This window comes from Phoxinus phoxinus (assembly GCF_949152265.1).
Source record: "Phoxinus phoxinus genome assembly, chromosome: 1".
NCBI classification, from domain to species: Eukaryota; Metazoa; Chordata; class Actinopteri; order Cypriniformes; family Leuciscidae; genus Phoxinus; species Phoxinus phoxinus.
Genome location: NC_136876.1, coordinates 51,522,897 through 51,549,342, shown reverse-complemented (window position 1 = coordinate 51,549,342; position 26,446 = coordinate 51,522,897). Strand labels below are relative to the sequence as shown.

Below are 26,446 nucleotides of genomic sequence, written 5' to 3'. Positions count from 1 at the left end.
GCTGCCCTCTGGTGGACTGTTGGAAAACAACAAGCTCACGCACAGATCTGATTGTTCCACTGGTAGAGTATCCCATATTTTGAAAAGTAAACTATCAAAACCAATGAAAAACAATATATTTTCAAGTAGTGTACCCCAAAAATGTGAATTGTCTAACATTTCCTTTCGATTTGTGTTTCAATTCTCTTATTATTGAGTTCTTAAATATGATTTTGAGCATCTCTTGTTCCATTGGCTGGTGGGCGCTTGTGTTTTGCATCACGGGAAATTGTTCGCCACAAAAATAAAACGATACATTTTTGCTTTTGTTGCTACTATTAAAAGCTAGATTTACAGCGAAACTTTAAAAGAAACCAACAAAAACATGAATCTCCATCTATATTCCGTTGACTCGGAGTAACGTGTCTCTCACCGTCACTGAGACTCGTGTCTCCTGAAGTCAGTGTCCCTCAGACTCGGTGTGGAACTCATACTTACCTGGCAGGGGAGACACCATGATCATGAAGGTGGTTCACCTAGGGCGAGACTCAGCCATTGCACTTCGGCTTTGTTGACCTCTATGAATTCCCCAAATGCGGGAATCTCAACTGCATAATTTGTGGTAGTGGGGGACTGCGTTCGCGCTCTCCCCTGATCACGTGGTTAAAGAAAGATACGGAATAATTGTTAATGAAGAGTTCGTTATAGGCTCGGAGGGTTCTGACAAAGTATAACCGATAGAATCTTAGCCAAGTTCTTCACTTCAAAATGGATAAAATAAAACAAAAGCCCTTCATCAAAAAACTCAGAAGACGGTGTATTTTAATATCTCTGATAGTCAGTCTGAATGACAGTTCATGCGTTAGGCCTATTATATACCCAATCAATGCATTATTATTTTTGTTTTGTTTAAAGTATCTAATTTACCACTAATTATATTGATATATATCTTAATTTCTTTTTTTAACCTACTGAACTATGACAGCCGTCATTTATCGTGCCATACCCGTCTGATGCAACTGTATGTGACTTTTTATTCACACAGAAGAAAGTCCTGTCTAGGCTCTTCCCCAGTACGGGTTGTGTCGAGCCATTGGTTAGTCTAGGGGGTTTGATGAGAAAAAGATTACAGTTAGATACATTTTTACTACGTAGTTGCAATAAACGCGTTAAGAATCCGTGCAACTGCAGCAGCGGAGGACTATTATTATAATATCACAAGCTGTTTTCTCATTTTTCTACTCTTATTAAATCAAAACACGACTGACGGATTAAAATGCACCGTCCGACTTTCTGAGGTCCTCTACTCTTCCCTGTGGATTACCTGTGGCCTACTTTCTGTACGATCTGAATTTTCCACGGTTTGAATTTTAGAAAACTGAATTTGAAGGTCCTAATTTCTTCTTCATCTTGAAAACTTGAATCTGTATTTTTTTTTTAAACTGAGTATTTAAGAATTCAGAAAAATAAATAAATAGCTGAAAAAGTCTGAAAATACATGTCTATAAAATTCAGCCTTAAAAACATTTCAATGCGTGAAATTTCAAATGTTCAATATTTGTTTAAAGAAATCAAATTCAGAACTGTTTAAAATTCCACATAAAATTCCATTTTGTTAGATTACACTTGTCAATAATTCAATAACCAACCCAACCCAACCCAACCCAACTAACCAACCCAACCCAACCCAACCCAACCCAACCCAACCCAACCCAACCCAACCAACCAACCAACCGAACCCAACCCAACCAACCAACCAACCAACCAACCAACCCAACCCAACCCAACCCAACCCAACCCAACCAACCAACCAACCGAACCCAACCCAACCAACCAACCAACCAACCAACCAACCGAACCCAACCCAACCCAACCCAACCCCCCAACCCAACCAACCCAACCCAACCCAACCCAACCCAACCCAACCCCCCAAACCCAACCAACCAACCCAACCCAACCCAACCAACCCAACCAACCAACCCAACCAACCAACCAACCAACCAACCCAACCAAACCCAACCCAACCCACAAACACACACAAACACAGTGCACATGTATACTAAGAATGGGATATCATTCTTTTTACAAATAAATATTTGTGTATTGTGTTATTGGGTATTGGGGAGAGAGTGCTTGGGGAAACAGAGGATATGCTGGGAAAATACAGGTGTGCTTGTGTAACTATGGCCAGGGGGTGTGTGGGATAGGGAACACTCAAAGATTTTTATTATAATGATGTTTTATTAACAAGGTTCGGGAGGAACACGTTCTAATGATCAAGCAATCAAGTCAGCCGGTTGAGTTATCGCGGCGCGACGAAGGCTACCCTGATTCAAAAGCGACGCCAAATGCACCCTTCGTTTCCCTGTGAAGGAAAGGATGCATAAACGGATCCTTGCGGCCTGATCCTACCCCATAAGCCATCGCGCGCTGGTGACGACAGCATTATTATTATAAAAAAATGACGGCCAAGAGTTCGGTGGTGGACGGCAAATTCACATTTAAATGTAAGTATTATGTTTTCATTTACTCAAATAGCTATAGTGAGTTAAAAGCCACACATTTTTCTTTCTTATAAACTTCATCTTAACTCATTCATCACCATTGCGTGGCTTCATTTGTAAGGTGGTGCAAAAGTCAAGTCAAGTCACCTTTATTTATATAGCGCTTTTTACAATACAGATTGTATCAAAGCAGCTTCACAGTGATAACATGAAAAAATAAAAATAAAATCATCATCGTCCACCTTTAAGGCAGATCTATAATATTGTTGAATATTAAATGTCCCCAACTAAGCAAGCCAGAAGGTAAGGCAACAGCGGCAAGGAACCAAAACTCCATCAGGTGACAGAAAGGAGAAAAAAACCTTGGGAGAACCCAGGCTCAGTCGGGGGCCAGTTCTCCTCTGGCCAATGAGTGAACAGTGTATGAAGATCAGAATGAATCAGAGTATTTGTCCAGTTCTGGTTGGTTGTAGTCGGAGTGGAGAGGAGGAGAGACCGGTTGACACTGACAGTCGATTTTGATATTCTATGTATTATTAACTGGCCGGAATTTTGAGATTGCAATAGACGTGAAGGACTATAATGCGTTAAGAGCTCGCTCAAGTACTGCGGAGCTAAACCATTTAGTGCTTTGTAAGTGATCAGCAATATTTTTTAATTTATACGATGTTTAATAGGCAGCCAATGCAGTGTTGACAGAACGGGGCTAATATGGTCATACTTCCTGGTTCTGGCAAGAACTCGAGCTGCTGTGTTTGGTGGACCAGCTGTAGTTTGTTTATTAAGCGTGCAGGGCAGCCACCCAGTAGAGCATTACAATAATCTAGCCTTGAGGTCATAAACGCATGAACTAATTGTTCTGCATTATTCATTGAAAGCATATGACGTAATTTAGATATATTTTTAAGTTGTCTACCAACCGGTTTGCAGGGCTGACTCATGAAATAAATATTGAGATTCCTTATTACGCTTTATTATTAGGCTAATAACCACTAATACCCCATTGGGGAAAAACTACTAGTCATATATTTCAAACCTTAGTAAAGCAAAATTATCTTGCATACTCTAATGTAGGCCTAACGTTACTTAAGGTATCAAGAGTAAAAGTAAAAGTATGTATTCTGCAGGGAAAAAACCTCCTTGTCATTAACCAAGTTTGTAGTTCCTTATATTCCACCACTGGTTATTTTGAAAATGTAAGTAACAACATGTAGGCCTATCGTCACAATATTAAAAAATTGTTGCTAACTATAGCTCCGTCCCATTTCAAAGGGCGCATCTGAAGCGCTCGGACCGGTGTAGCTTACGGACGAGTGTTCGTGTCGCCTAGCAACAGTGTTGCCTTGCCTTCTGGCTTGCTTAGTTGGGGACATTTAATATTCAACTAAATTATAGATCTGCCTTAAAGGTGGACGATGATGAAATTGTTTTTTGTATTATTTTCATGTTATCACTGTGAAGCTGCTTTGATACAATGTGTATTGTAAAAAGCGCTATATAAATAAAGGTGACTTGACTTCAATACAAAATCCCTATGCAATTTACCATAGCCTATAGGAAAAATGCATGCTATGGTAGCCTATTCTAACAGTTTAATAGGGTGACAATATCTAAATAAACCTTAAATGATTAGTTTTGTATTGAATTTGTCTTGCTTTTATGTAGCATTACAGTTCATAACATTAAAATGTTCTGTTTTACTTCAGAAATCAGTGGCACAATTTACCCCAACCCCGCACCAGGGGCAAGTTGTGCCACGAGACCACTTTTTTCCCAAAAGCTATATTTCTGAAACAATTTATTTCAGATCCAAAGTTATTGTTCTCAGGGATGCACCACATCCTGAAATATATTATGTACATCTTTAAGTTGAAGGCATCACTGTCATGGCCTCACTTTAAAGTCACTTTGAGTAGAAACTGGCACAACTCACCCCACTCTCCCCTATGTCATATATCCCTGCTGAAGGGACACAGATCTAAACACAGGCTTGTTCTCAAGAATATATTTAAAGAAACTCTACTGTTGTAACTCGAGTTCGCATGTGTGTGTGTTCCACAGACAGTTCATCAAACAACAGCTGACTGCGACTCTTCTTCGTTGGTTTTAGGATGAATGCTGCCCTCTAGAGGACTGTTGTAAAACAACACGTTCACGCACAGATCTGATTCGCCTTTTTCACACTTCCGGGTTTTGTGTTTCCGGTGCTCACCGACGCCGGGTAAACTTACTTCCGGTGACAACAACAATGGCCGAGACCAAGAATAAGTGTTGCTGTAGCGTCCCTCAGTGCAGCAATTCTAAGCAAAAACAACCTTATTTAAGTTTTCACGGGTATCCCATGAACGAAGTCCAAAAAAAGAAATGGGTCCTCGCTATTAGACGGGATGAAGGGCCTACGTTCGTCATTCGGAGAGGCAGCACGTATGTCTGCAGTCAGCATTTTACCGCTGACGACTACATTCCAGGAAGTTCGCGGCTGAAGGTTGGTGCCATTCCCAGTCGTTTCCAGTGGAACAATTTCAATGTACTCCCTCAAAGACTACCATCATTTGAGAGATCTCGACTTGGCGCGGATGTACGTGTTCAGGAGCAGCCGGTGTTCACAGAAGATGCACCCAATGAATCCAGTCATATTGAGGAACATGACTACGCGGCACGCCCACCTGCCGGTGAGCACTTATGTTGACTTTTGCTAGTGTGTATTTCGGTGACTGCAGTGTACAACACCAAGTAGCTCCACTTGCAGAATAACCGAAAATATATATTTTGAGAACCTGTCACCTCAGTAGGAATTACTCTATGTTCGCGACAATTCGATGTTTCGTTTTCCCGGAACTGATGTAACTATGATGCGTGGTTTACGTCCATGGTTGCTTCTTAATAATAAAACCGATGAAAAACAATATAGTAGTGAAAAACTTTCAAGTAGTGTGCCCCAAAAAGGTGAATTGTCTAACATTTCCTTTCGATTTGTGTTTCAATTCTCTTATTATTGAGTTCTTAAATATGATTTTGAGCATCTCTTGTTCCATTGGCTGGTGGGCGCTTGTGTTTTGCATCACGGGAAATTGTTCGCCACAAAAATAAAACGATACATGTTTGCTTTTGTTGCTACTATTAAAAGCTAGATTTACAGCGAAACTTTAAAAGAAACAAACAAAAACATGAATCTTCATCTATATGCCGTTGACTCGGAGTGGCGTGTCCCTCACCGTCACTGAGACTCGTGTCTCCTGAAGTCACTGTCCCTCAGACTCGGTGTGGAACTCATACTTACCTGGCAGGGGAGACACCATGATCATGAAGGTGGTTCACCTAGGGCGAGACTCAGCCATTGCACTTCGGCTTTGTTGACCTCTATGAATTCCCCAAATGCGGGAATCTCAACTGCATAATTTGTGGTAGTGGGGGACTGCGTTCGCGCTCTCCCCTGATCACGTGGTTAAAAATAGATAAATATATCATTGATATTTATATTAAAGTTGGCTGATATTACGACAGTAAGCAGATGTTTCTCAATTGTAAGGATACTTCCTTGGCAGGACGCGTCTTTCTCATAGACAGTAAATAAACTGGACACAGCGACCCCATAGATTTCAACGGAGAAGTGAAGCCCACTTGAAGCACTCACTTCCCTGATCGCCAGGCGAACTGCGCAGACTCAAACTGAGCTTGGTGACGTGAGCAACGTGTCTGACAGCTGTCAGTCTTCTAGTCGCTGTGCCGAGAGAAATCTAATCATTCCCTTCCGAATCTCGCAGAGACGGAGAGCGTGAGCATTAGCTGTCCATGAGCTAGCAGCAGGAGCAACTTTATCACTCTCTCCCTTGACTTTATCAGACGTTATGCTCCACGTCTCCCCGATTGCCCGTGAGCTTCTCTGTCGGTCTATACGGTAATTTCTCTACAGTGCGACAGAGTCGCGCGGTTATGACGCAATCGTTAGCCTATTTTTACTAAAACTGCTTCTATGGCGCCATAACGTAAGGTACAAGGTAATGGAGCCTTTTATACATTGTCGAGTTTCTTTAGAAATAAATAATGGACAAATGGAGTCTTTGGACGCCTCAGATGTAAAGTTATTCGCTGTCAAAGTGACGCAAAAATGAATGGGAGTCAATGGAGTGCTAACAGCAGGTGAAGTTCTGCTACAATGGCGGCGCCCGCGGAGGCTTCAGTTTCCGGCGGATGGATTTCCCCCTTGGTCTTTCTAAGCTGCGTTACACTTGGCATTAACATGTGATCACCATGCTCCGATCAAGCAGATCGGATCATTAGCATATCACGACACCGTGCGTTTACATTACTTCATATAAACTAGCCTCTGAGTGCTTCTCAATATCTCTCCTCGTCTCCTCTGTCCTCCATCCTATGACCCGGAAACCGATCGAGCTCAGCCATCTTGAAGGACATCTCGATTCTCTAATTGCACCGCGAGGAGGCGAGGATCGAGGAGTGAGGAGGCTTCCAGAGGAGCTATGAGCGAGGATACACAGGTGTGTCTATGCGGAAGTGTTTTATTGACTAAACGTGACGCACGTGTAAATTCTCCTCCCCCTTCACATCGGTCGCAATAATTTATAGTTATATAATTTTATTGCAGTTTATATAAACCACACGTCACATATTTCAACAGGGTATCTCGCTTTATTATTATTTATTATGAATTTCTTAAATAACCAAACTTCAACAACATAAGGGCAGATCTTTTGAGCGCTGCTGATGACGCTGTAAAGTGACGCTCGAGTGATCAAGATAAAAAAGCTGTCATTCGATTCCTCCGTCCTCATTAAATACCAGGAGACAAGGTAAATACAGGGCCAGTATCGCTGATATCGATACCGATATTTTTTAATTTTAAAAGCATGCACTTGAACTTGCATGCACTTTCCTGTGCTATAGCAGTGTGTCATGATTTATAAGGTGAAATCATTAATATCCTAAATCTGAATACGTTTCATGACTACTAAATATTTTGTGATTTGTGCTCTCAACTCGCCTGTAATTAGTCAGTGACTTTTGCCTAACTACCCTAATTATAGTAAATGTACTATTGTACTCTAGCCTACTGTTCAGAAGTTTGAGGTCTGTAAGAGTTGTAATTCTCTTCTGCATTTATTTGATAAAAAAAAAAATACAGTAAAAACTGTAATATTGTTACAATTTAACACAGGCTATTTGTTTTCTATGTCTGTGATTTATTCCTTTGATCAAAGCTGAATTTTCGGCATCATTACTCCAGTCATGATGAGAATTAATTTTAATATGCTGATTTGCTGCTCAAGAAATATTTCTTATTATTATCAATGTTGAAAACAGTTTCATATTTTTGTGGAAACCACAATACATTTTATGCAGAATGATTTGATGAACAAAGTTGAAAGAACAGCATTTATATGAAATGGGCGGCCGCATGTTTATTAATCTCCCATTTCTGTTAATATAGTCATTGCATGCTATACCTTAAACCCCGATGATCGATGATGTGATGACTTGTTTAACATGATCAACCCAGTTATTTTTGTATGATCAACTCTAGAAATATTCCTTCGTTCAAAAAACGTAATTTGATTTAAGGATGGAGATTGCACAGGAAAGTAAAGTGAGTGAGTGAAAGCAATTGGGACATTGCTTTATTTGTATAATCTTTACTCTTATTGGTGTCGTGCGACAGACCTAATTTAAATATTATGCAGGAATTGAAATCCGATCGGTTATCCAGATACAGAGGCAACTTAATATGAACAAATGTCAAGTAGAGGTAACTGCAGGCTGGAGCAATGGGCGTGCCATGAGGTCGGCAAGGAACGGGGCGTGCCGTGAGGAATGGGGCGTGCCGTGAGGAATGGGGCGTGCCGTGAGGAATGGGGCGTGCCGTGAGGAATGGGGCGTGCCGTGAGGAATGGGGCGTGCCGTGAGGAATGGGGCGTGCCGTGAGGAATGGGGCGTGCCGTGAGGAATGGGGCGTGCCGTGAGGAATGGGGCGTGCCGTGAGGAATGGGGCGTGCCGTGAGGAATGGGGCGTGCCGTGAGGAACGGGGCGTGCCGTGAGGAACGGGGCGTGCCGTGAGGAACGGGGCGTGCCGTGAGGAACGGGGCGTGCCGTGAGGAATGGGGCGTGCCGTGAGGAATGGGGCGTGCCGTGAGGAATGGGGCGTGCCGTGAGGAATGGGGCGTGCCGTGAGGAATGGGGCGTGCCGTGAGGAATGGGGCGTGCCGTGAGGTATTTTCAATTGGACGCGAAAAGCTTCCTGATCCGCATAAAAGCGAGCCATAAACTTAATCACTATAATTACACACATAATTATACAAGACCAAATACATTTCTTTCACTGTAAAAATAGCAATAATGATATTAAGAATACATTCAAAAGTACGTTACCTTCGAAACCTTCTGTACGGCGCGGGTTACATGACGTCATCACCACCGCGACTTTATATAGGATCAGTCATTAAAAAACATTCATACCGTTTGTGATAAATGCACTTTTTGTAACCTGTTTGTAACACATCACTTGAAGATATTGAACATTTGTTTTTGTATTGCCGTTTTTCTATTTCTTTTTGGACTGACTTTAAAATAGATATGAGAAACATATTTGTCTTAATTTAGAACCTCATGACATTTTACTTTGTTTCCAAAACCCATATTTTTCTGAAAAACTAAATTATATAATTCAATTATTTTGGCGAAGTTTTATATTCATAAGACAAAAATTAAAGAAACCCTCATATATTACCTTTTATAACACTGATCTCACAGTATACTTTGAACGCCTTTCAAACATGAGATCACAAAACAAAGTTTTTGAAAATATCTATAACTACCTTGATATTATAAACTTTTATTTTTGCAGTTATTTATATTATGTCCATTTTATACTTACTGTTATTCTCTGATTTACACATTTTGAGCTGTATTTACAATGCCTTGTATTAATCTTTTTTTATTATTGCATTATACTTGAAATGTCTGTACTTGAACTAAATAATAAAATAAAAATATAATTAAAAAACAAATTAAATTATTATTTTAAAGATAAAAATATCTCCTGACACTATTAAAGTCATACTAGTTTTGAACTTTCATTTAAAGTACATACAAACTAAAAGTAATGTTATTTTTATAATAATGGTACAGCAAATGTTTTTGCTGTATAAAGGCATATATACTGTACATGTTTGATCAAACACTCACCATATAATTATAAAATGAAGTAAAAACAGTTTAATAAACTTTTAAGTGACATTAAACAATTAAGCAAAACAAACACCATTTTATACAAAACACATTTATTCAGTTGTCATTTTTACAATTCATTTTTTGAAACGTCAATAGAATGTCATCAAAGGCTTGTGTTTTAAGTCAAAACTCATTCCTTCACTGGCTGCCTACCTAACAAAATAAATCAATAATAAAAAATAAAAAATTTGAGACCAAATATTGATTTAAAAAGGAGTTTATTGATTTAAAAATGATTGTATTGCCTGAGTGAACAGAACTGCATCCATAGCAACATTCTAGCTGTTAAAACACATGCAATGGTAAAATATGTGATCAACAAAAAGAGGCTTTATGAAGTAATTACAAGGTGAATAACCAGTAAAAAGGGAACAGCTTTAAATCCCCCCTGCAAATCAGTTGAGCCGATAACGCCTCCGTTTGTTCCTTGGTCCCTGTTAAAAAAGAGGAGAAAGCTATGAATAACGCTGTGAATGGTAGGCGGCAGGCCTATAATATTAACGTTACATTACTGTGTACAACTTAAGTCGGTATTTATAAAAGAAATGCCGGTGACGGCAAACAAGCTAACAATTGTTAAAATGACAGGTTAGCCATAACGTAATTTGTAATATCAATACGGTAGTAATTTGTACTGGCATTTAAACGTTAAACTTTACTAATATGACGGTTATAACAAATGTATGGTAACGTAAATATACTTACATTTAAAAGCATATTGCTCCGACTCCGCTAACATCCGACATTTTGTATTTTTTTTTAAACAAGATAGCAAAGCTACGCGCACAGGATTGTGGGCGATTTGATAGCGCGAAGAGCGCGAAGTCTACACATATGCATCCTTTCCTGTGTATGGGATATTTTCCGAACGAAGGACTCCGCCCTTGGTTGAAGTTCTGAGGATCCTCGACATTGGAACAGTCCTTCGACGGATGTCGATGACGTAGCATCCTCGAAATTCCGGCTTCCGAGGATCCTTCCTTGACATTAAGAAACGGCTAGTGATTATAGTATGCTAGCTGTGAGGACCTTACTGACGTATATCCGGTAGAATATTAGCCAGTGTATTTACTTCCGCGTAGCGCGCTCTATAGCGAAGTGTGCTAGTGGCGAAACTTAATTGAACTCATTTGGCAGAGATTTAAAATGTAAGTATTATATATAGTATTATATAGTTAAACATTGTAATGATGGTTTCCCGAAAGTTTAAATATCAACGGAGGCAAGACAGTAGTTCGGCTGAACATTGTTGTGTCCTGTTGTGTGAGGCCTCCTCAAAGTTTAACTCTATGCTGAGTTTCCACACGTTTCCTGTGGACGCAGTAACACGCAGAGTGGATTCACAACATTCGACGTGAGAGATTTAACATCACATCTCATACAAGGGTCTGCAGTCGGCACTTTAAAAGTGCTGATCTGATTGAGCCTTCGACCCCTAATGGGCGTCGCTTGCTGAGACAGGGAGCGGCCCCAGCCTTATTCCAGTGGAACGGCGACTGTGTTCCTGGGCCGAGGCGCACCGGGGTGTGGCGAAGAAGGGACACTCCAGTGGACGATGAGGTCCCTGTGCCAATGGATGCCCACTGTCTGGAACATGATTATTGTCCAGTTCCAGAACCCGCGGCAGCTGATAATGCACTGGATCAGACCGAGGATCTCCATACAGAGGTGGACCGGCTAATGAGACAGGCGGAGGAGATGTCGGCCAGTCAAAGATTTAGTTTGGGGCGATTTGCTGCGTCCGACGATGATATAAGATTCTACACTAGGTACGTTTTAAAATATCTATGTGTGTATGTATGTATGTGTGTATACAGTATGTATTTGTGTGTGTGTATGTGTTTGTGTGTGTATACAGTATGTATTTGTGTGTGTGTGTGTGTGTGTATACAGTATGTATTTGTGTGTGTGTGTGTGTATACAGTATGTATTTGTGTGTGTGTGTGTGTATATACAGTATGTATTTGTGTGAATGTGTGTGTATATATGTGTTTGTGTGTGTATGTGTGTGTGTGTAGTATGTATTTGTGTGAATTTGTGTGTATATATGTGTGTGTGTGTGTGTATATGTCAAGTCAAGTCATCTTCATTTATATAGCGCTTTTAACAATGTAGATTGCTTCAAAGCTGCTTTACAGAGATAAACGTATAATTTAAGGTAACAGATTGTTTTGGCTTTATAGCGGTTCTTGAATAATGTTACTTTCCAGCTAAAGTTAGTTTTTGGTGCTAAATAGGAAAAGGATCTACCGCCAGCAAGTCGATTTTGATATTCTAGTTATTTTATTATTAACTGGCCGGAGTTTTGAGATCGCAGTAGACGTGAAGGACTATAATGCGTTAAGAGCTCGCTCAAGTACTGCGGAGCTAAACCATTTAGTGCTTTGTAAGTAATCAGCAATATTTTCAAATGTATACGATGTTTAACAGTTTGACTCATAGCGCTTTTTATGAGTTTGTGTTTTTTGTAGCAGTTTTTACCAAAACATGTCATTTGCTACAGAGAATGCCAGGAACAAAGGCAAAAAGTTTTCAACAACAAAAAGTAGAATAATGCATTTATCTAATCACTGTCCAACAGTGGTTATTTGATGTTAATAGATTATATTCACTAACAATACTCCCTTGCCACAGATCGGACAATCTGAATTTAGATTTTTAAAAATGCATTATGGGAATTTTTTTTTTTTTAGACACAGACATCAAGAATCAGCATATGAATCTCAACAATGGTGACATGTTTCATGCCGTAATGCATGCTGGGAGCCACAATAGTATAAAACTCACGGCTCCTAGGATGCATTGCGGCATGAAACATGTCACCATTGTTGAGATTCATATGCTGATTCTTGACATCTGTGTCTTAAAAGAAAAAAAATCCCTATAAAGAGTTTTAAAAATTCTAAATTCAGATCGTCCAATCTGTAGCAAGTTTCGTTCTGAATATAATCTATTAACATCCAATAACCACTTTTGGACAGTAATGAGAGAAGTGCATTATTCTACTTTTTGCAATTGAAAACTATATCACCTGATCATCTTTGTTTCTGGCTTTCTTTGTAACAATTTACATGTTTTGGTAAAACCAGTTACAAAAACCACAAACTAACAAAAAAATAAATAAAGAGTAAAACTGCCCAACTAAAGGAAACACTGGTCTCCAGAATGGTAACCAAAAAATGTCAATAAATCGGCAATATCTAAACCTCTGTTCATTCTCACTAAGACCTTCTATAGACGTCTGACAGAAATAAAGTCAGTCTGGTTAGTAATAAGTGAGGCTGGTAATGCTGTTTGTGGAGTTATTTAATCCTCCTCTGCTGAGATCTTGCTGTGGCTGGAAGTCAGTTGTAGTTCTTGAGTTTCTCTTTCCTTCAGTGATTCTGCTTGTTGACAGCAGGTGTTCATCATTAACACCAAATCATCACTTAATTAATCACTTAAGTATCTCATTAACTTTAACTCTGATTCAGAGTTTTTTTAACTCTCTGCAGAGAGGGACCAAATGTTATCTGAGCAGAGTTAATTTAACTCTGGGGATTTTGCTGTGAATCTTTAGTGGCAGAAGTGATAGGTCTAACATATTTATAACACGGAGTCGGCTTTGCAGCCTTGGCTAAATGTAATTTACACGAGACTAGATAATGATCTGTGATGTCATCGCTCTGCTGCAGTTTTTCAACGGCATCAACATCTATTCCATGTGATAGTATTAGATCTAGAGTACACTGTTAGACCTTACCGGGTTTTTTTTACAGTAAAATACCAAGAGGTCCTCGCTGCAGCCTGTAGCACGATGACGTAGCTGGATGGTCCAATACGTAGTGGACTCTGTTACGCGCATGCGCGGTGGTGTGTTTTGGTGACGGAAACAATCACACGTGCTTGGATCTTCCAAGAAGAATAAAGTTAATATATAAATGGTCACTTGAGTATGCAAGCTCTTTTCCGCCACAGAATAAAACATTTAAAAAAATAATTGAGACTTTTTTATCTCACAATTGCGAGTTTACATTTAGCATACTGACTTTATTTCTCAGAATTGTGAGATATAAAGTCAGAATTGCGTGAAATAAAGTCTCAATTGCGTGTTATAAAGTCAGAATTGCGAGATATAAAGTCAGAATTGGGTGTTATAAAGTCAGAATTCTGACTTTTTTTCTCGCAATTCTGAATTTATAACACATAATTGCGAGTTTATATCTCCCAATTCTGACATATTTTCTCAGAATTGTGTATATAAACTCGCAATTGCGAGTTATAAAGTCAAATAAATATTATTCAAAAATATTATTTTTTACCTCAGTAGGTTAGTTTAATATCTCACATCTCACAATTCTGACTTACACGCAATTGCGACTTTATATCATGCCATTCTGACTATCTCCCAATTGCGTATTATAAAGTCAGAATAGCGAGATATAAACATGCAATTCTGAGAAAAAAAGTCTGAATTTCAAGCTATATTTCTCGCAATTGCGAGTTTATATCTCATAATTATGACTTAATAACACGCAATTGCGACTTTATATTACGCAATTCTGACTTAATAACACACAATTGCGACTTTATATCACGCAATTCTTAGATAAAAAGTCAGAATAGTGAGATAAAAAAATCGCAATTACCTTTTTTTATTTCTCACTCCGTGGCGAAAACAAGCTTCCGTACATGTCTTGCAGACACTGAACAGCAAGAACCGTATGTACAGATCACTGGAAAAACGAATAGCCATTAAAGAAGGAACTCTTACCAGGCAAAATATCATTAAGCACTTTTTTTTTGACATCTGACAAGATTTATTTTCTTGATGCTGTTATTATTTTTGCATTTTCCCTTGGATGTGTAGGCTACTGGTAGCCTATTGTAAGATGTTTACAGACCTTATTGTATTGTACCTTTAAAATTACAGAGACAATTATTGACTCATTTTTGCTTCCACTCAACAGCAAATATGACCTGAATAAAATGGCTAATAATAACAACCCCGCAATATCCCCGCAACATTTAATTATGACAGGTTTATGGGTTGATAATGAAAATTAAAAAGGCTTTATTTTAAAATGTTCTATATACACGCATTAAAAAAAAAATACTTGCAGTGAGGACATGCTATTAATCTATCAAATGTATGTTTAAAATCATGTGATTTAAATGTTGTAAAATTAACTATTTTGTAGAGAGAAACTCGGATAACTTAGCATCCCATTTATGTAATTACTTATTCATCAACAATTACTTACTATTAAACTGTACTACTACTACTACACAGGTTAGATTAGAACATCATCTCAATACAATATTGAGCAAACATGTCACCTTTACCAGCGCAGGCGAATTATAACCATAGATAGTACGATTATAACCCAGAGATCGTTACTGCGCATGCGTCACCAAAACACACCTCCATCCACTACGTATTGGACCATCCAACTACGTCATCGTGCTACAGGCTGCAGCGAGGGGTGTCTCTAAAATACTGGCAACACTGTTGCCAGTAATTTACTGTTAATTGTACAGTTCTTTACTGTAATCTACAGTACTTTACTGTAATATTCCGTTTGTTACTGTAAAATGCACTAAATTAAAACTCGAGTTAAAACTAATTTCACTTGCAGAAACCGACTGCCTTAAATTGACCAACTGTCATTTAAATGTATTAACTAAAATGTGTAACGCATTAATAATGTGAGAAAAGAGTTAAGAACTTTCATTAGAAACCACTAAAAAACTTAAGTACATAAAAAGATTTCCACTTGACCAGCAACTACACAGTCACCGCCTGTTAAATAAAGCAACATGCAGCGTATCATCAATGTTTCTAGATCTTCTGCTGGACTGAAGCACAGGCTCTACTCTTCAGCACAACGGTGACCCAAAAAACTACATTTTACAGTAAACTACTGGCAACAGTGTTGCCAGTATCAACCTGTTTTATAACTTACAGTTTATTACTGTTTAAATACTTTTCGTGGGTGTGTCTTTTTATCTTACACTGTTAACCCTTTCAACCCCACAGGAAAATCCACACTACAAAGAGTAAAAAGTAACATTGATAAGATAATTAAGTGAATATGTAAGTGATTGTTGAGCATTAGTGATGAACACCTGCTGTTAACAAGCAGAATCACTGAAGAAAAGAGGAACACAAGAACAGAAAATAGAGAAACACAAGAACTACAACTGACTTCCAGCCATTACACATTATTACACATTATTACCAGTATGACTTTATTTCTGTCATACATCTACAGAAGTAGTTATTGAGATGTTAAATTGAAAATGTTTGATTTGAAGTTACCATTATAAAGATCAGTGTTTGCTTTAGTTGGGTCGCTGATGCCATAACATTATGTTTTCTCTTGCTGCTTGAGCTGTGTTTTTGCAAGTCACACTTGTGAACACACAGTTTGTGAATGATTGCAGTTATATTCACTATCATGACAAAATCACTAAATAGCCTGTCCATTCACTAAGTAGTTAAGACTAAGTCTCACTCATACAGAGTTTTATTGTCAATCAAAAGTGTTATGTTACCATCACTGTGAAACAACAGCAACAATGACTAATTTAATTATAACACAATCATAACCTAAAACAACAGAGCTACACTGTCTTGTAGAAACACAGAGATATCACAAATTAGAACATGCATCTCAACAATGGTGGGAATATATTTTTTTAATTTTTTTATTCATGCAGCAGAGCATGCTGGGAGTTTTAAACTATCCTGGTACCCAGCATGCATTGCGACATGAAACTTTTGATCATCACCATTTTTGAGATTCATACGCTGATTGTTGATGTCTGTGTGTGCCTGAGACAAGCAGGAGATAATAAAATTTTAATGCACTATATGATTTAAAAATTATTCAGTTGACCTTATTAAAGAAATCTTGCTGGATTTCATGTTGTAGATTATCAGATATATGGTATTAAACCCATAAATTCATAGCTTACATACAAAAAAGAACAAAAACTCATGAATGATTATGACATCATCACAAAACCAAAAAAGGTAAACACTTGATCACCTTCCCTGGACTTTTTCTTGCTGTAGCAAATGAGCTTTATAAACTCATTGTTACAACAGCCAGAGAGAGAAGACTGGAAAAAGTTTTAAGTCAAGGTACAAAGAGACCAACTAAAGCAAATACTGATCTCCATCATGGTGACAACAAACTTTATTATTAACTAAATCCCTGTTCATTCTCAACAATAACTTGAAATAAATAATGTTAAACTGGTTTCACACTCAGTGTGGCTGGAAGTCAGTTGTATTTCTTGTGTTTCTCTTTTTTTTCTGTTCTTGTTTCTCTGTCCTTCAGTGATTCTGCTTATCAGGTGTTCATCAGTGTCTCAATTCACTCACTTCTTTTCATTCAAGTGGACTATATTAGTGAACTAATGTAGGGAATAGTGAATGAGGGTATAGGGTGTGATTGGGAAAACAGCCTCTGAGTGTCGACTTTGAGCGCTTGTAATTCACAGTATATTCCTGTAGGTATATTCCTGTAGGTATATTCCTGTATATTACTGTTTTAATGGGAAATGGTATGATATTGTAAGAATTTGGGCTTTTTCTACAGTAAGGGCTAACAGTGTATGATTACGGCAATGAGTCGGTCCTGACACGTGTTGTCTAACTCCAATTGAGTTTACAATGTCTTTAAATGCCAATCCCAATGCATCTTTTTCATTATCTGTGTATATTAAAATCACCAACAATTAGGACTTTATCTGCAGCCAATACTAATTCTGATAGAAAGTCCGCAAATTCTTTGATAAAGTCTGTATGGTGCCCTGGTGGCCTGTATACAGTAGCCAGAACAAGTCTCAAACATGATTTATCATTTACACTAGATATTTTTACATTAAGCACCAACACTTCAAAAGAATTATATATTTAAAACTAGATTTCTTAGTGGTTTTGAAAATATTACTATAAATTACAGCAACACCTCCTCCTTTGCGTTTCAGACGTGGTTCATGTTTATAACCGTAATCTTGTGGGGTTGACTCATTTAAAGTAATGTAATTGTTTGGTTTTAGCCAGGTTTCTGTCAAACACAGCACATCTAGGTTATAATCTGTAATCATATCATTAACTATTAGCGCTTTTGAAGTAAGAGATCGAATATTCAGCAACCCAAGCTTTATCATTTGCTCATCTGTATTATATCCGTTTTTTATTTGTTAAACATCAATTACATTTTTCACCTTAGATGGGTTTGAACGTATTTTGGATTTCCAAATTCGGGGAACAGACACAATCTCTATATGATGATATCTAGGTGAAAGAGTCTCTATGTGATGGGATTTATCTGACCTTGGTGACGTGAGGCCGCTAGCAGACGGTCGGTTTAGCCAGTCTGTCTGCTTCCTGACCTGAGCCCCAGATTTTCATGTTTTATCTCTAAGACTTTGAGTCAAAAACTTTTCCAATTGTCTATGAATTCTATATTATTCTACGGACACCACTTCGACAGCCAGCCATTGAGTGAACACAATCTACTAATGGCGCTTTTCCACTGCACAGTACCAGCTCGACTCGACTCGCCTCACCTCGGCTCGGCTCGGCTCGCGTTTCGCTCCGTTTTCCATTGCATATTGTACTTCCACAATAGTACCTGGTCGTCATAGCGACGCGACACACACCCGCTACCCACACACACAGGACAATGGAGGAAATCGAGTGTATGCTGTTTTACATAATATTAGTAATGGGTATATCACGCAATCTCTGGCAAAACTATAAAAAAATGTCGGGGTTATTCAGGATACTCCGTCTGGCGCGTGCAATAATGACGCAGTGAATAGTAGTCAGTAGTCTGCCGTGTGTCGCGTCACAGTTTAGTATTGCCTCAGCTCGCCTCGGCTCGCTCAGAACCTCGCTGAAGGTGATACAAAAAAAAGTACCTGGAAGCAGGTACCGGTACAACTTTTACACAGTGGAAAACCAAACAAAGGCGAGTCGAGGCGAGGCGAGCTGGTACTGTGCAGTGGAAAAGCGCCATAACTATCTCATCACTCCTGCGAACAGTATGTGTGTATATGTATGCGTGCGTGTTTGTGTGTGTGTATATATGTAAATAAACGTCTTGCATCTCATTTAGGTTCATGACTTACAGGCATTTAATGGCTTTCTGGAAACTCATTGAACCTGCATCCCACAACATGATTCGTGTGAGCAGAGCAAGAGCAACTACGCTGAGGAGTGAAGCTGGAACAACAGGCAGTGCATGGGTAAATAAAGAAATAGAAAAACAAAACCTAATTTACATTTTCAGTGAAAGCCTATCCTACACATTACATAGTTGTAAACCTTGTTATTTGCATAGGCTCAGCCCCTGCAGCCCATCGATGAGTTCTTCCTCTTCATGATCCACCTCTCAGTCGGCCAAACACAGCGGGATCTGGCCCACAGATTCAACATCCATCAGTCTACAGTTATCCGAATTATTACAACCTGGGCCAATTTTCTGTACACCGTTCTCGGCTCGGTCCACACATGGATGTCCGTGGAGGAAGTCAAGGCTCATCTACCCGATGAGTTCCAGGACTACCCAGACACACACGTGGTGATCGGCTGCACAGAACTGCGCTGCCAAACTCCATCCTCTCTCCTGCTTCAAAGCCAAGTCTTCTCCAATTACAAGTCCCACTGCACCTTCAAGGGGTTAATCGGCACGGCACCACATGGTGCGGTCACCTTTGTGTCATCCCTGCATGCAGGATCTGTCAGTGAGAAGGAGCTTTTTAGGCAGTCTGGGATTGTGTCTCTGTTGAAGCCGGGAATGGCAATAATGGTCGACAAAGGTTTTCCTGTTGATGACAGTGTGCCATGCAAAGTCTACAGACTCTCAAAAAGCAAACCGATGACGGCTGATGAGGTGAGGGAGACACAGTCCATTGCTCGGCTGAGGGTCCACGTCGAGCGTCTCGTCCACAGGGTGAAGGAACACAAGCTGTTCGACACAGTCATCCCTCTCTCCATCACGGGGAGCATCAACCAGCTGCACACAGTTGCTTGCCTCCTTGTGAATTACCAGAGTGGCCCCTTAGTAAAAGCATGGGCAGAGGATTGAAGACAAGATTACTTGGGTTGGGGATTGATGAATTTGGATTTATTTTTGTTCAAATATAAATATGTATATAAATGACTTGTGCACTGCACTGCAGGAATGTAAACATGTAAATATAAAGAACTTTGATACAATATTTAATGATTATATTTGTCTTGTTACATCTGTTGGCATCTTGGCAGGTAAAAGTAAAAAAAATAAATGGTCTGGATCATCGTGTCATCCTGTGCATAAACGACAAAATCACACCTCTCCAATCCTGAGATCAGCATTTGTCATTCCTAATTAATGAACTGGGCTAAGCTAAATGCTATCAAAGTCTCGCGGCGCGCCAGAGAAATTAAGTGCACGCACTGAGACGAGAGAGGTATGTATCAACTCGTCTTAGATAAGGGAATAGTTTAATATGAAAAAACGGTGAAGTATCCCTTTAACTCCAAGTCCTCCAGAGTCGCGACCAAAGCCGATTCAAAGGACCGCTGTTCGCCAGCAGAAGCAGCCATACTTTGTTTTCAAGTAGCAGGGAACCGTCACAACTCTGTCGTCATTATGCTAAGCCCGGCCGCCGACTCTATACACAATGTGATTGGCCTGACTAGAGTTTGGGTTTGTGTGTGTGGGTTGGGTTGGGGGTTGCGTGCACTAGATTTTTTTCACTCGTCTTAAAGCCTCCTGTCCATTATCTAGCCGGGATCATGTAGATGCAGCCTTATGGAGCTTATAGTATGACAAAATGATTTCAGACGAGACCACTTTGGCAAGTTTACTTGAGTTTATTGAACACAATTTATCTTTGGCGGTATGGTTCCTTATGGGGGTTCTTGCTCCATAATTAATGACATACAGAGCTTTAGCATTAACTCCCCTATGGAACCATCAGCTTGAGTGATATACAGATGATTAAGACAGTTTAGTAATGTCTTTAAGCAAAACGGTTTTAACATGTAGACGACGTAGCAGTAATTCCCAGGACGTCTGTACTGTAGCATGGCTATGAGGATGAGTGACTCTCGGCGATGATGTCCATGACAGCTAGGACTTGAAGCCTTGGTAATCTGAAACAAAGAGAGGACAGCCAGAAGGTGCACAGAAAAATGCTTGATACTTATAGTGGTGAGGGCGGGAGGGTTGCGAGCAGTTTGAGCTGCTTACCGAGCAGTAATGCCACGTGTATATATATCCTCCCGTCTAATTGGAGAAAGGTAGTGGTTGGAGCGATTTGACAGCTGACCGCGTCTGATCACTATGCCTACGTGGCCTGAACTGACGCTGTGCTCGATTTGAATTATTGACAAGTGTAATCTAACAAAATAAAATTTTATGTGGAATTTTAAACAGTTCTGAATTTGATTTCTTTAAACGAATATTGAACATTTGAAATTTAACAAATTGAAATGTTTTTATGGCTGAATTTTATAGACAGCTATTTTTTTTGTTCTTAGCAAATATTCAGTTTAAAAAAATACAGATTCAAGTTTTCAAGATGAAAAAGAAATTCGGAATTTCAAATTAAGTTTTCTAAAATTGAAACCGTGGAAAATTCAGATCGTACAGAAAGTATGTCACAGGTCATCCACAGGGAAGAGTAGAGGACCTCAGAAAAGTCGAACGGAGCATTTTGGCCAGTGTCGCTGTGCCCAGGGGCTGGTCCTTCATCAGATCTGGTGTGTGTGTGTGTGTGTGTTTGTGTGTGTGTGTGTGTGTGTCCAGACGCAGGTTCTTCAACAGATCGTGAGTGTGTGAGTGTGTCCAGACCATAGACTGTAAAAAATATGGACGTAGTGTCCGTGACGTCACCCGTAGGTTTCTGAAGAGCATTTTTGAAGCCTAAAGTGGGCGGAGCCGGCCGTCGCCATCTTGGCCTCGCGTCACCGCTCGTCACTCCCGGAAAACAGAATATGGGCAAAGGGGCGGAGCTGAGGAGCCTGGCTATCTGAAACCACGCCCAGCTAGCGCGACGTTATGGAGTTAGCGCAGGCTTGGTAGCTAATGCTATAGTACCAAGTCTGCGACTGCACAGGGGCTCGCGCTAAAGTGACAGTTGATGATTAAAATCAGAATGCCAATTAAAAGGTCCTGTTTTTGCCCTTCGAAATATTATAATAGTTAAAAGACATAGCTACAAGTGAGACTATTCAGTATTGTGATTCTGTACCGCTATTCTGCTAGTTGAAAATGTATTATATTATGCAGTAACTTACAATATTACTCTGAGAGAGTGTGTGTGTGTATGTGTGTGACCGTGATTATGTGCATACATGTCAGTCACTGTTTTTTACAGTCTATGGTCCGTCAGCGCGGCATCGCTCGTCAAGTTCGTAGAGAGCTTTATTATTCAGTCCAATTTTGGCCGCATCTCAATTCTCAAATGGGTCAAAACATAGATATATTACCTGTGAAGTTCTAGTAAATGCGCTAGAAATACGCGCTCATTCAAGGATGTGCATTTATTATGGACGGAGAAACACCGACACTGCAGGATTTCATCTGACGATACATAAGCAGACGGTACATAAGCATGTTATAATCTGTTCCAGAGCAACGGCACCGCAGAACGAGTGTAGCCTTTATATCTATAGACGTTTTTAAATCTGAAAACTCCAAAAAGCAACGAAATTGTCAGACATCCATTATGGCGCTTTTCCACTGCATGGTACGGCTCGGTTCGGCTCGGTACGGTTCGTCTCGGCGCGGAACGGTTCGGCTCGCTTCGCTTTTCCACTGCGTGGTACGACTCGACTCGGTACGGCACGGTTCGGTTTGCTTTAGATCGGTTGCTTTTCCACTGCAGTTAGTACCGCTTCAGAGTGGGTGGGACTGATCGTTAATAGTTGTCGCCTCTAATTTGTCCCTACACTGTTTGTAGGTCCGGCGGCAATCAACAAAAGGAACGTCTGCACCTCGTCCACTGACCACGATTCAGCCATTTCTTTTTTGATTTTTTTTAAAACTTATTTTGTCAAGTAAATACTCTAAAAACAGGTGCTACTGCATTGGCTGTTGTCTGGCTATTTAAATCTAGCGGGTTTAGTGTCTCGTATCGCAAATACAATGACGCTGAAGTGACTGACCAATCAGTGATCTGCAGTGTTTTCACGTCACGTTTAGTATCGGTACGGTACGCTTGGAACCTCAACAGAGGTGGTACCATTTAAAATGAGCCGAAGCGAGCCGTACCGTACCGTACCATGCAGTGGAAAAGCGCCAAAGCGTGCCGTGCCGTACCGAACCGTACCATACCATGCAGTGGAAAAGTGCCATTAGTGCATGTTCACAGAGGAGAACAACTGGAATACAGCGCTGGTTGTTCTCTCGAACTGCACTCGACGACAACGGCGGAATCCAAAGACGTGGGCGAAGTAATGTGTGTATTAGATTATATGAAATAATCCCGAAAAAAAGCACAAACACGGCAGAGATGGCAAGTTCAGCGGCTGGAATTTGCTGAGGTGAAGTGACGGCTAACCGGCTAGCATTGACATCATTGGGACTCCACCTGTCACTCAAAAGTAGACACACCCTTAATTTAGCAGAACTTTAAATATTAATCAACTAAACGGGTGAATTATTAAAAAAAATCACCCCCCTCACAGTTGTTTAGCTGTATAGACCAAAGCCACAGAGAGAACCAGGCTGTAAACATGTTTCTTTCTGCTGTAAAGTTGGCCATTTTAACATGCGGGAGACTTGCCGTTTAATTCACTTCCGTGTTGGTTTCAAGAGAGAGACAGGGAGGTTGCCGCTTGGTCCAGACGCAGGTTTTTCATCAGATCTGGGTACGGTCTGGATCCGGCGGACTGCGGTTAACCTCGGAATAAACAGAGAGACTAATATTAGTGTAGACACCATCCTTCTTATGATGTACCAAGTACATCAGGATTTATGGGAAGTGTTCCCGGTTCCGGCTGACCTAATCTATGCAGCCTAACATTGAGTTATAGAAGTCTATAATGTGTTATGTGTATGCTAGGTCAAAGAGATGTGTCTTTAGTCTAGATTTGAACTGACAGAGTGCACAGCAAAAACTCCAATGTTAAATGAACTCTTCTGGGAGTTTAGTTGGCTCCAGACTTAAGAGTGTAAAGTGTTAAAATTTGAGTGTTAAACACTGAAGCAGTGTTACATTTTTGAGCTAATTAAGTGATTAATTGAGTGATGATTGACCATTATCGAAGACACCTGATGTTGTCACTATTTCTCCTCGCTGTGAGAAGGAAGGTGCTGGAAGGCCGCTGTGGAGTGTCGTCTAGGGTGAATAGAAAACAAGGAGACGTGGCAGGAACATGATTGGACACCGTGCCATAATCAATGTCCCAGGACAACGTGGTGGTAACATAACTATGTGTGCAGCTATAAGTCAAAATGGTGTTGTTCACCATCATGCAACCCTAGGCCCATATAACTCTGCACACATTATTACATTCCTGGACACCTTATATGACATTCTCACTAATGTTCAGAGACCAGAGCAGACCAGATACGTCATCATATGGGACAATGTTATGCCGCTTGTCCACTACACAGTACCAGCTCGCCTCGACTATACTCGCCTTTGTTTGGTTTTCCACTGTGTAAAGTTGTACCGGTACCTGCTTCCAGGTACTTTTTTTCATATCACCTTCAGCGAGGTTCTGAGCGAGCTGAGGCGATACTAAAATGTGACGTGAAACACGGCAGACTGCTGATTGGTCAGAGAGAATCGTCACTATTCACTGCGTCATCATTGCACGCGCCAGACGGAGTATCCTGAATAACCCCGACATTTTTAAATAGTTTTGCCAGAGATTGCTTGATATACCCATTACTAATATTATGTAAAACAGCATACACTCGATTTCCTCCATTGTCCTGTGTGTGTCGGTAGCGGGTGTGTGTCGCGTCGCTATGACGACCAGGTACTATTGTGCAGGTACTGTCAGCAATGGAAACCGGAGCGAAACACGAGACGAGGCGAGTCGAGGCGAGTCGAGCTGGTACTGGTAATGGAAAAGCGCCATTGGTTTCCATAGGGCTGCTTTGGTCCGCAACTGGTTTACAGATCACCCACTCCTCACTCAACCTCCCCCATACTCTCCATTCTTGAATCCAATTGAAGAGTTCTTCTCTGCCTGGCGCTGGAAGGTCTATGACCGTCATCTCCATCAGCGCATAGCCCTTTTACAGGCAATGGAGGAGGCATATATTGACCAGGCATCATGTCAGGCCTGGATACGCCATTCCAGAAGATATTTTCCTCGGTGCCTTGGACTAGAGGACATTGCATGTGATGTAGACGAAATTTTGTGGCCGGACCCAGAGAGACGACACGATGTAGACTGATGTATTTATTTATTTTCTCAGTGAAATTACTATTTTGTGTTTTGACTTGGAAAAAAACACTTTTTTGATGTGTGTTTGTTTTGATGTGTGTAAATAAACACCAGTACTTGAAGTTTGGATCCCTGTGTTTATAGAACTATGACAAAAGTATGACCTCAAACTGACATAGCCTACCTTGTGCACAGAGAAAGCAAAAGCCATTTGTGTTTTTTATTCATACCATCAGTGTGTAGTTGGCGCATTGTGTGCTTATTAATGTGATGGCTTGTGTTAGCTGTTTGATATGAAAATACCATTGTTACGCAGGTTTGAATAGTTAAGAAAGGTTTATTAGCTTTTGCAAGAGAACTACAATGGTTTGCTGATTTGGTGAAGGGTTTACTTATTTGTTTGAAGAGTTTTGCAAAAATAGCCAATAGTTACAAAAAAATGTGCTCAAGCCATCAGAAAAAAACTGTAAAACAATGAAAGTTTATTTAATCTTGTATTAACTGCTTTCTTGTAGCAATTTGTGAGGCAAGAGTGCACAGGTTTGTTTGCACATCAGTTATAACTGGCTTGCATGTGCCAGCATTTTGAGCGATGTTAAACGAATTCTCAAACATCTCTGGTTAGCTATTGCGTTCAGGTGCTCAACATGTGCGTGTGTGTGTGTGTGTGTGTGTGTGTGTGTGTATGTGTGTGATAAAGCCAGGTAATAAGGCATGCGGACACATGATTTCCAACAAAAAATCGTTTTTATTGTGACCAACCAATCAAAAATGTCACTAATAAAGAGTACAAACCAACATTTTTTTTAACAAATAATAGCTAGACTTAAAAATAAACTTCAACCTTCACTAGTATAAGGAAAAACAAATGACGTTGCTTTAGTGTCGGTGGACAGAATCAGGCATTAAATATCTACTGCTGCACAAGCTTTCATCAGTCAAGATTGCTGCGACGGATAAACACACATGCAGCGGCCGACGCCATTCATCTCGGCTCCACCTCACGGTAACTTACACTCAATAGAAACAAGCATACGGGAAAAAGAATAGCTCAATGCATGCTAGTAAGTGTGAACTCCAAACTAATGAAGTACTTAAAATGACTAAATAAAGCATTGCAATAGTGTCAACCAAAATCTGTGTAATGTTTTTATCACATAAACCTTAAATATATAGTGTATTATAAACTAAATTAAAGTGTAGATAAAGAGGAAGAAAATGAATGGGTTTTGTCTCAGTGCTTTGTACGAATGTATTGTGAAACGCATGCGTAATGAATGAATGCCTGCAAAGTGGCTTCATTAATGAGTTCAAGTTTTTTTT

The 26,446-nt window shown here is 39.9% G+C and overlaps 1 protein-coding gene across 2 annotated transcripts; it reads left to right on the top strand.

Moving 5' to 3' along the window:
• Positions 1-3,102: 3,102 nt before the first annotated feature.
• On the top strand, positions 3,103-19,932 carry LOC307003917 (uncharacterized protein). 2 transcript variants are annotated; one of them, XM_079622802.1, is made up of 4 exons: positions 3,103-5,155; positions 11,339-11,498; positions 18,861-18,975; positions 19,071-19,932. In XM_079622802.1, the coding sequence occupies exons 1-4, from the start codon at positions 4,732-4,734 to the stop codon at positions 19,815-19,817; spliced, it is 1,446 nt and encodes a 481-aa protein (XP_079478928.1). In that variant the 5' UTR covers positions 3,103-4,731; the 3' UTR covers positions 19,818-19,932. The 2 variants fall into 2 exon arrangements, with proteins under 2 accessions (XP_079478928.1, XP_079478927.1); XM_079622801.1 differs by having other exon boundaries at positions 18,846-18,975.
• Positions 19,933-26,446: the final 6,514 nt, after the last annotated feature.

Excerpts from the sequence above, each read along its gene's own strand:
- LOC307003917 (XM_079622801.1), top strand. The coding sequence starts at position 4,732 with ATGGCCGAGACCAAGAATAAGTGTTGCTGTAGCGTCCCTCAGTGCAGC. Across the intron at positions 5,156-11,338 it reads CGCGGCACGCCCACCTGCCG|TTCCAGAACCCGCGGCAGCT; the intron begins GTGAGCACTTAT and ends ATTATTGTCCAG. Across the intron at positions 11,499-18,845 it reads GATATAAGATTCTACACTAG|GTTCATGACTTACAGGCATT; the intron begins GTACGTTTTAAA and ends CATCTCATTTAG.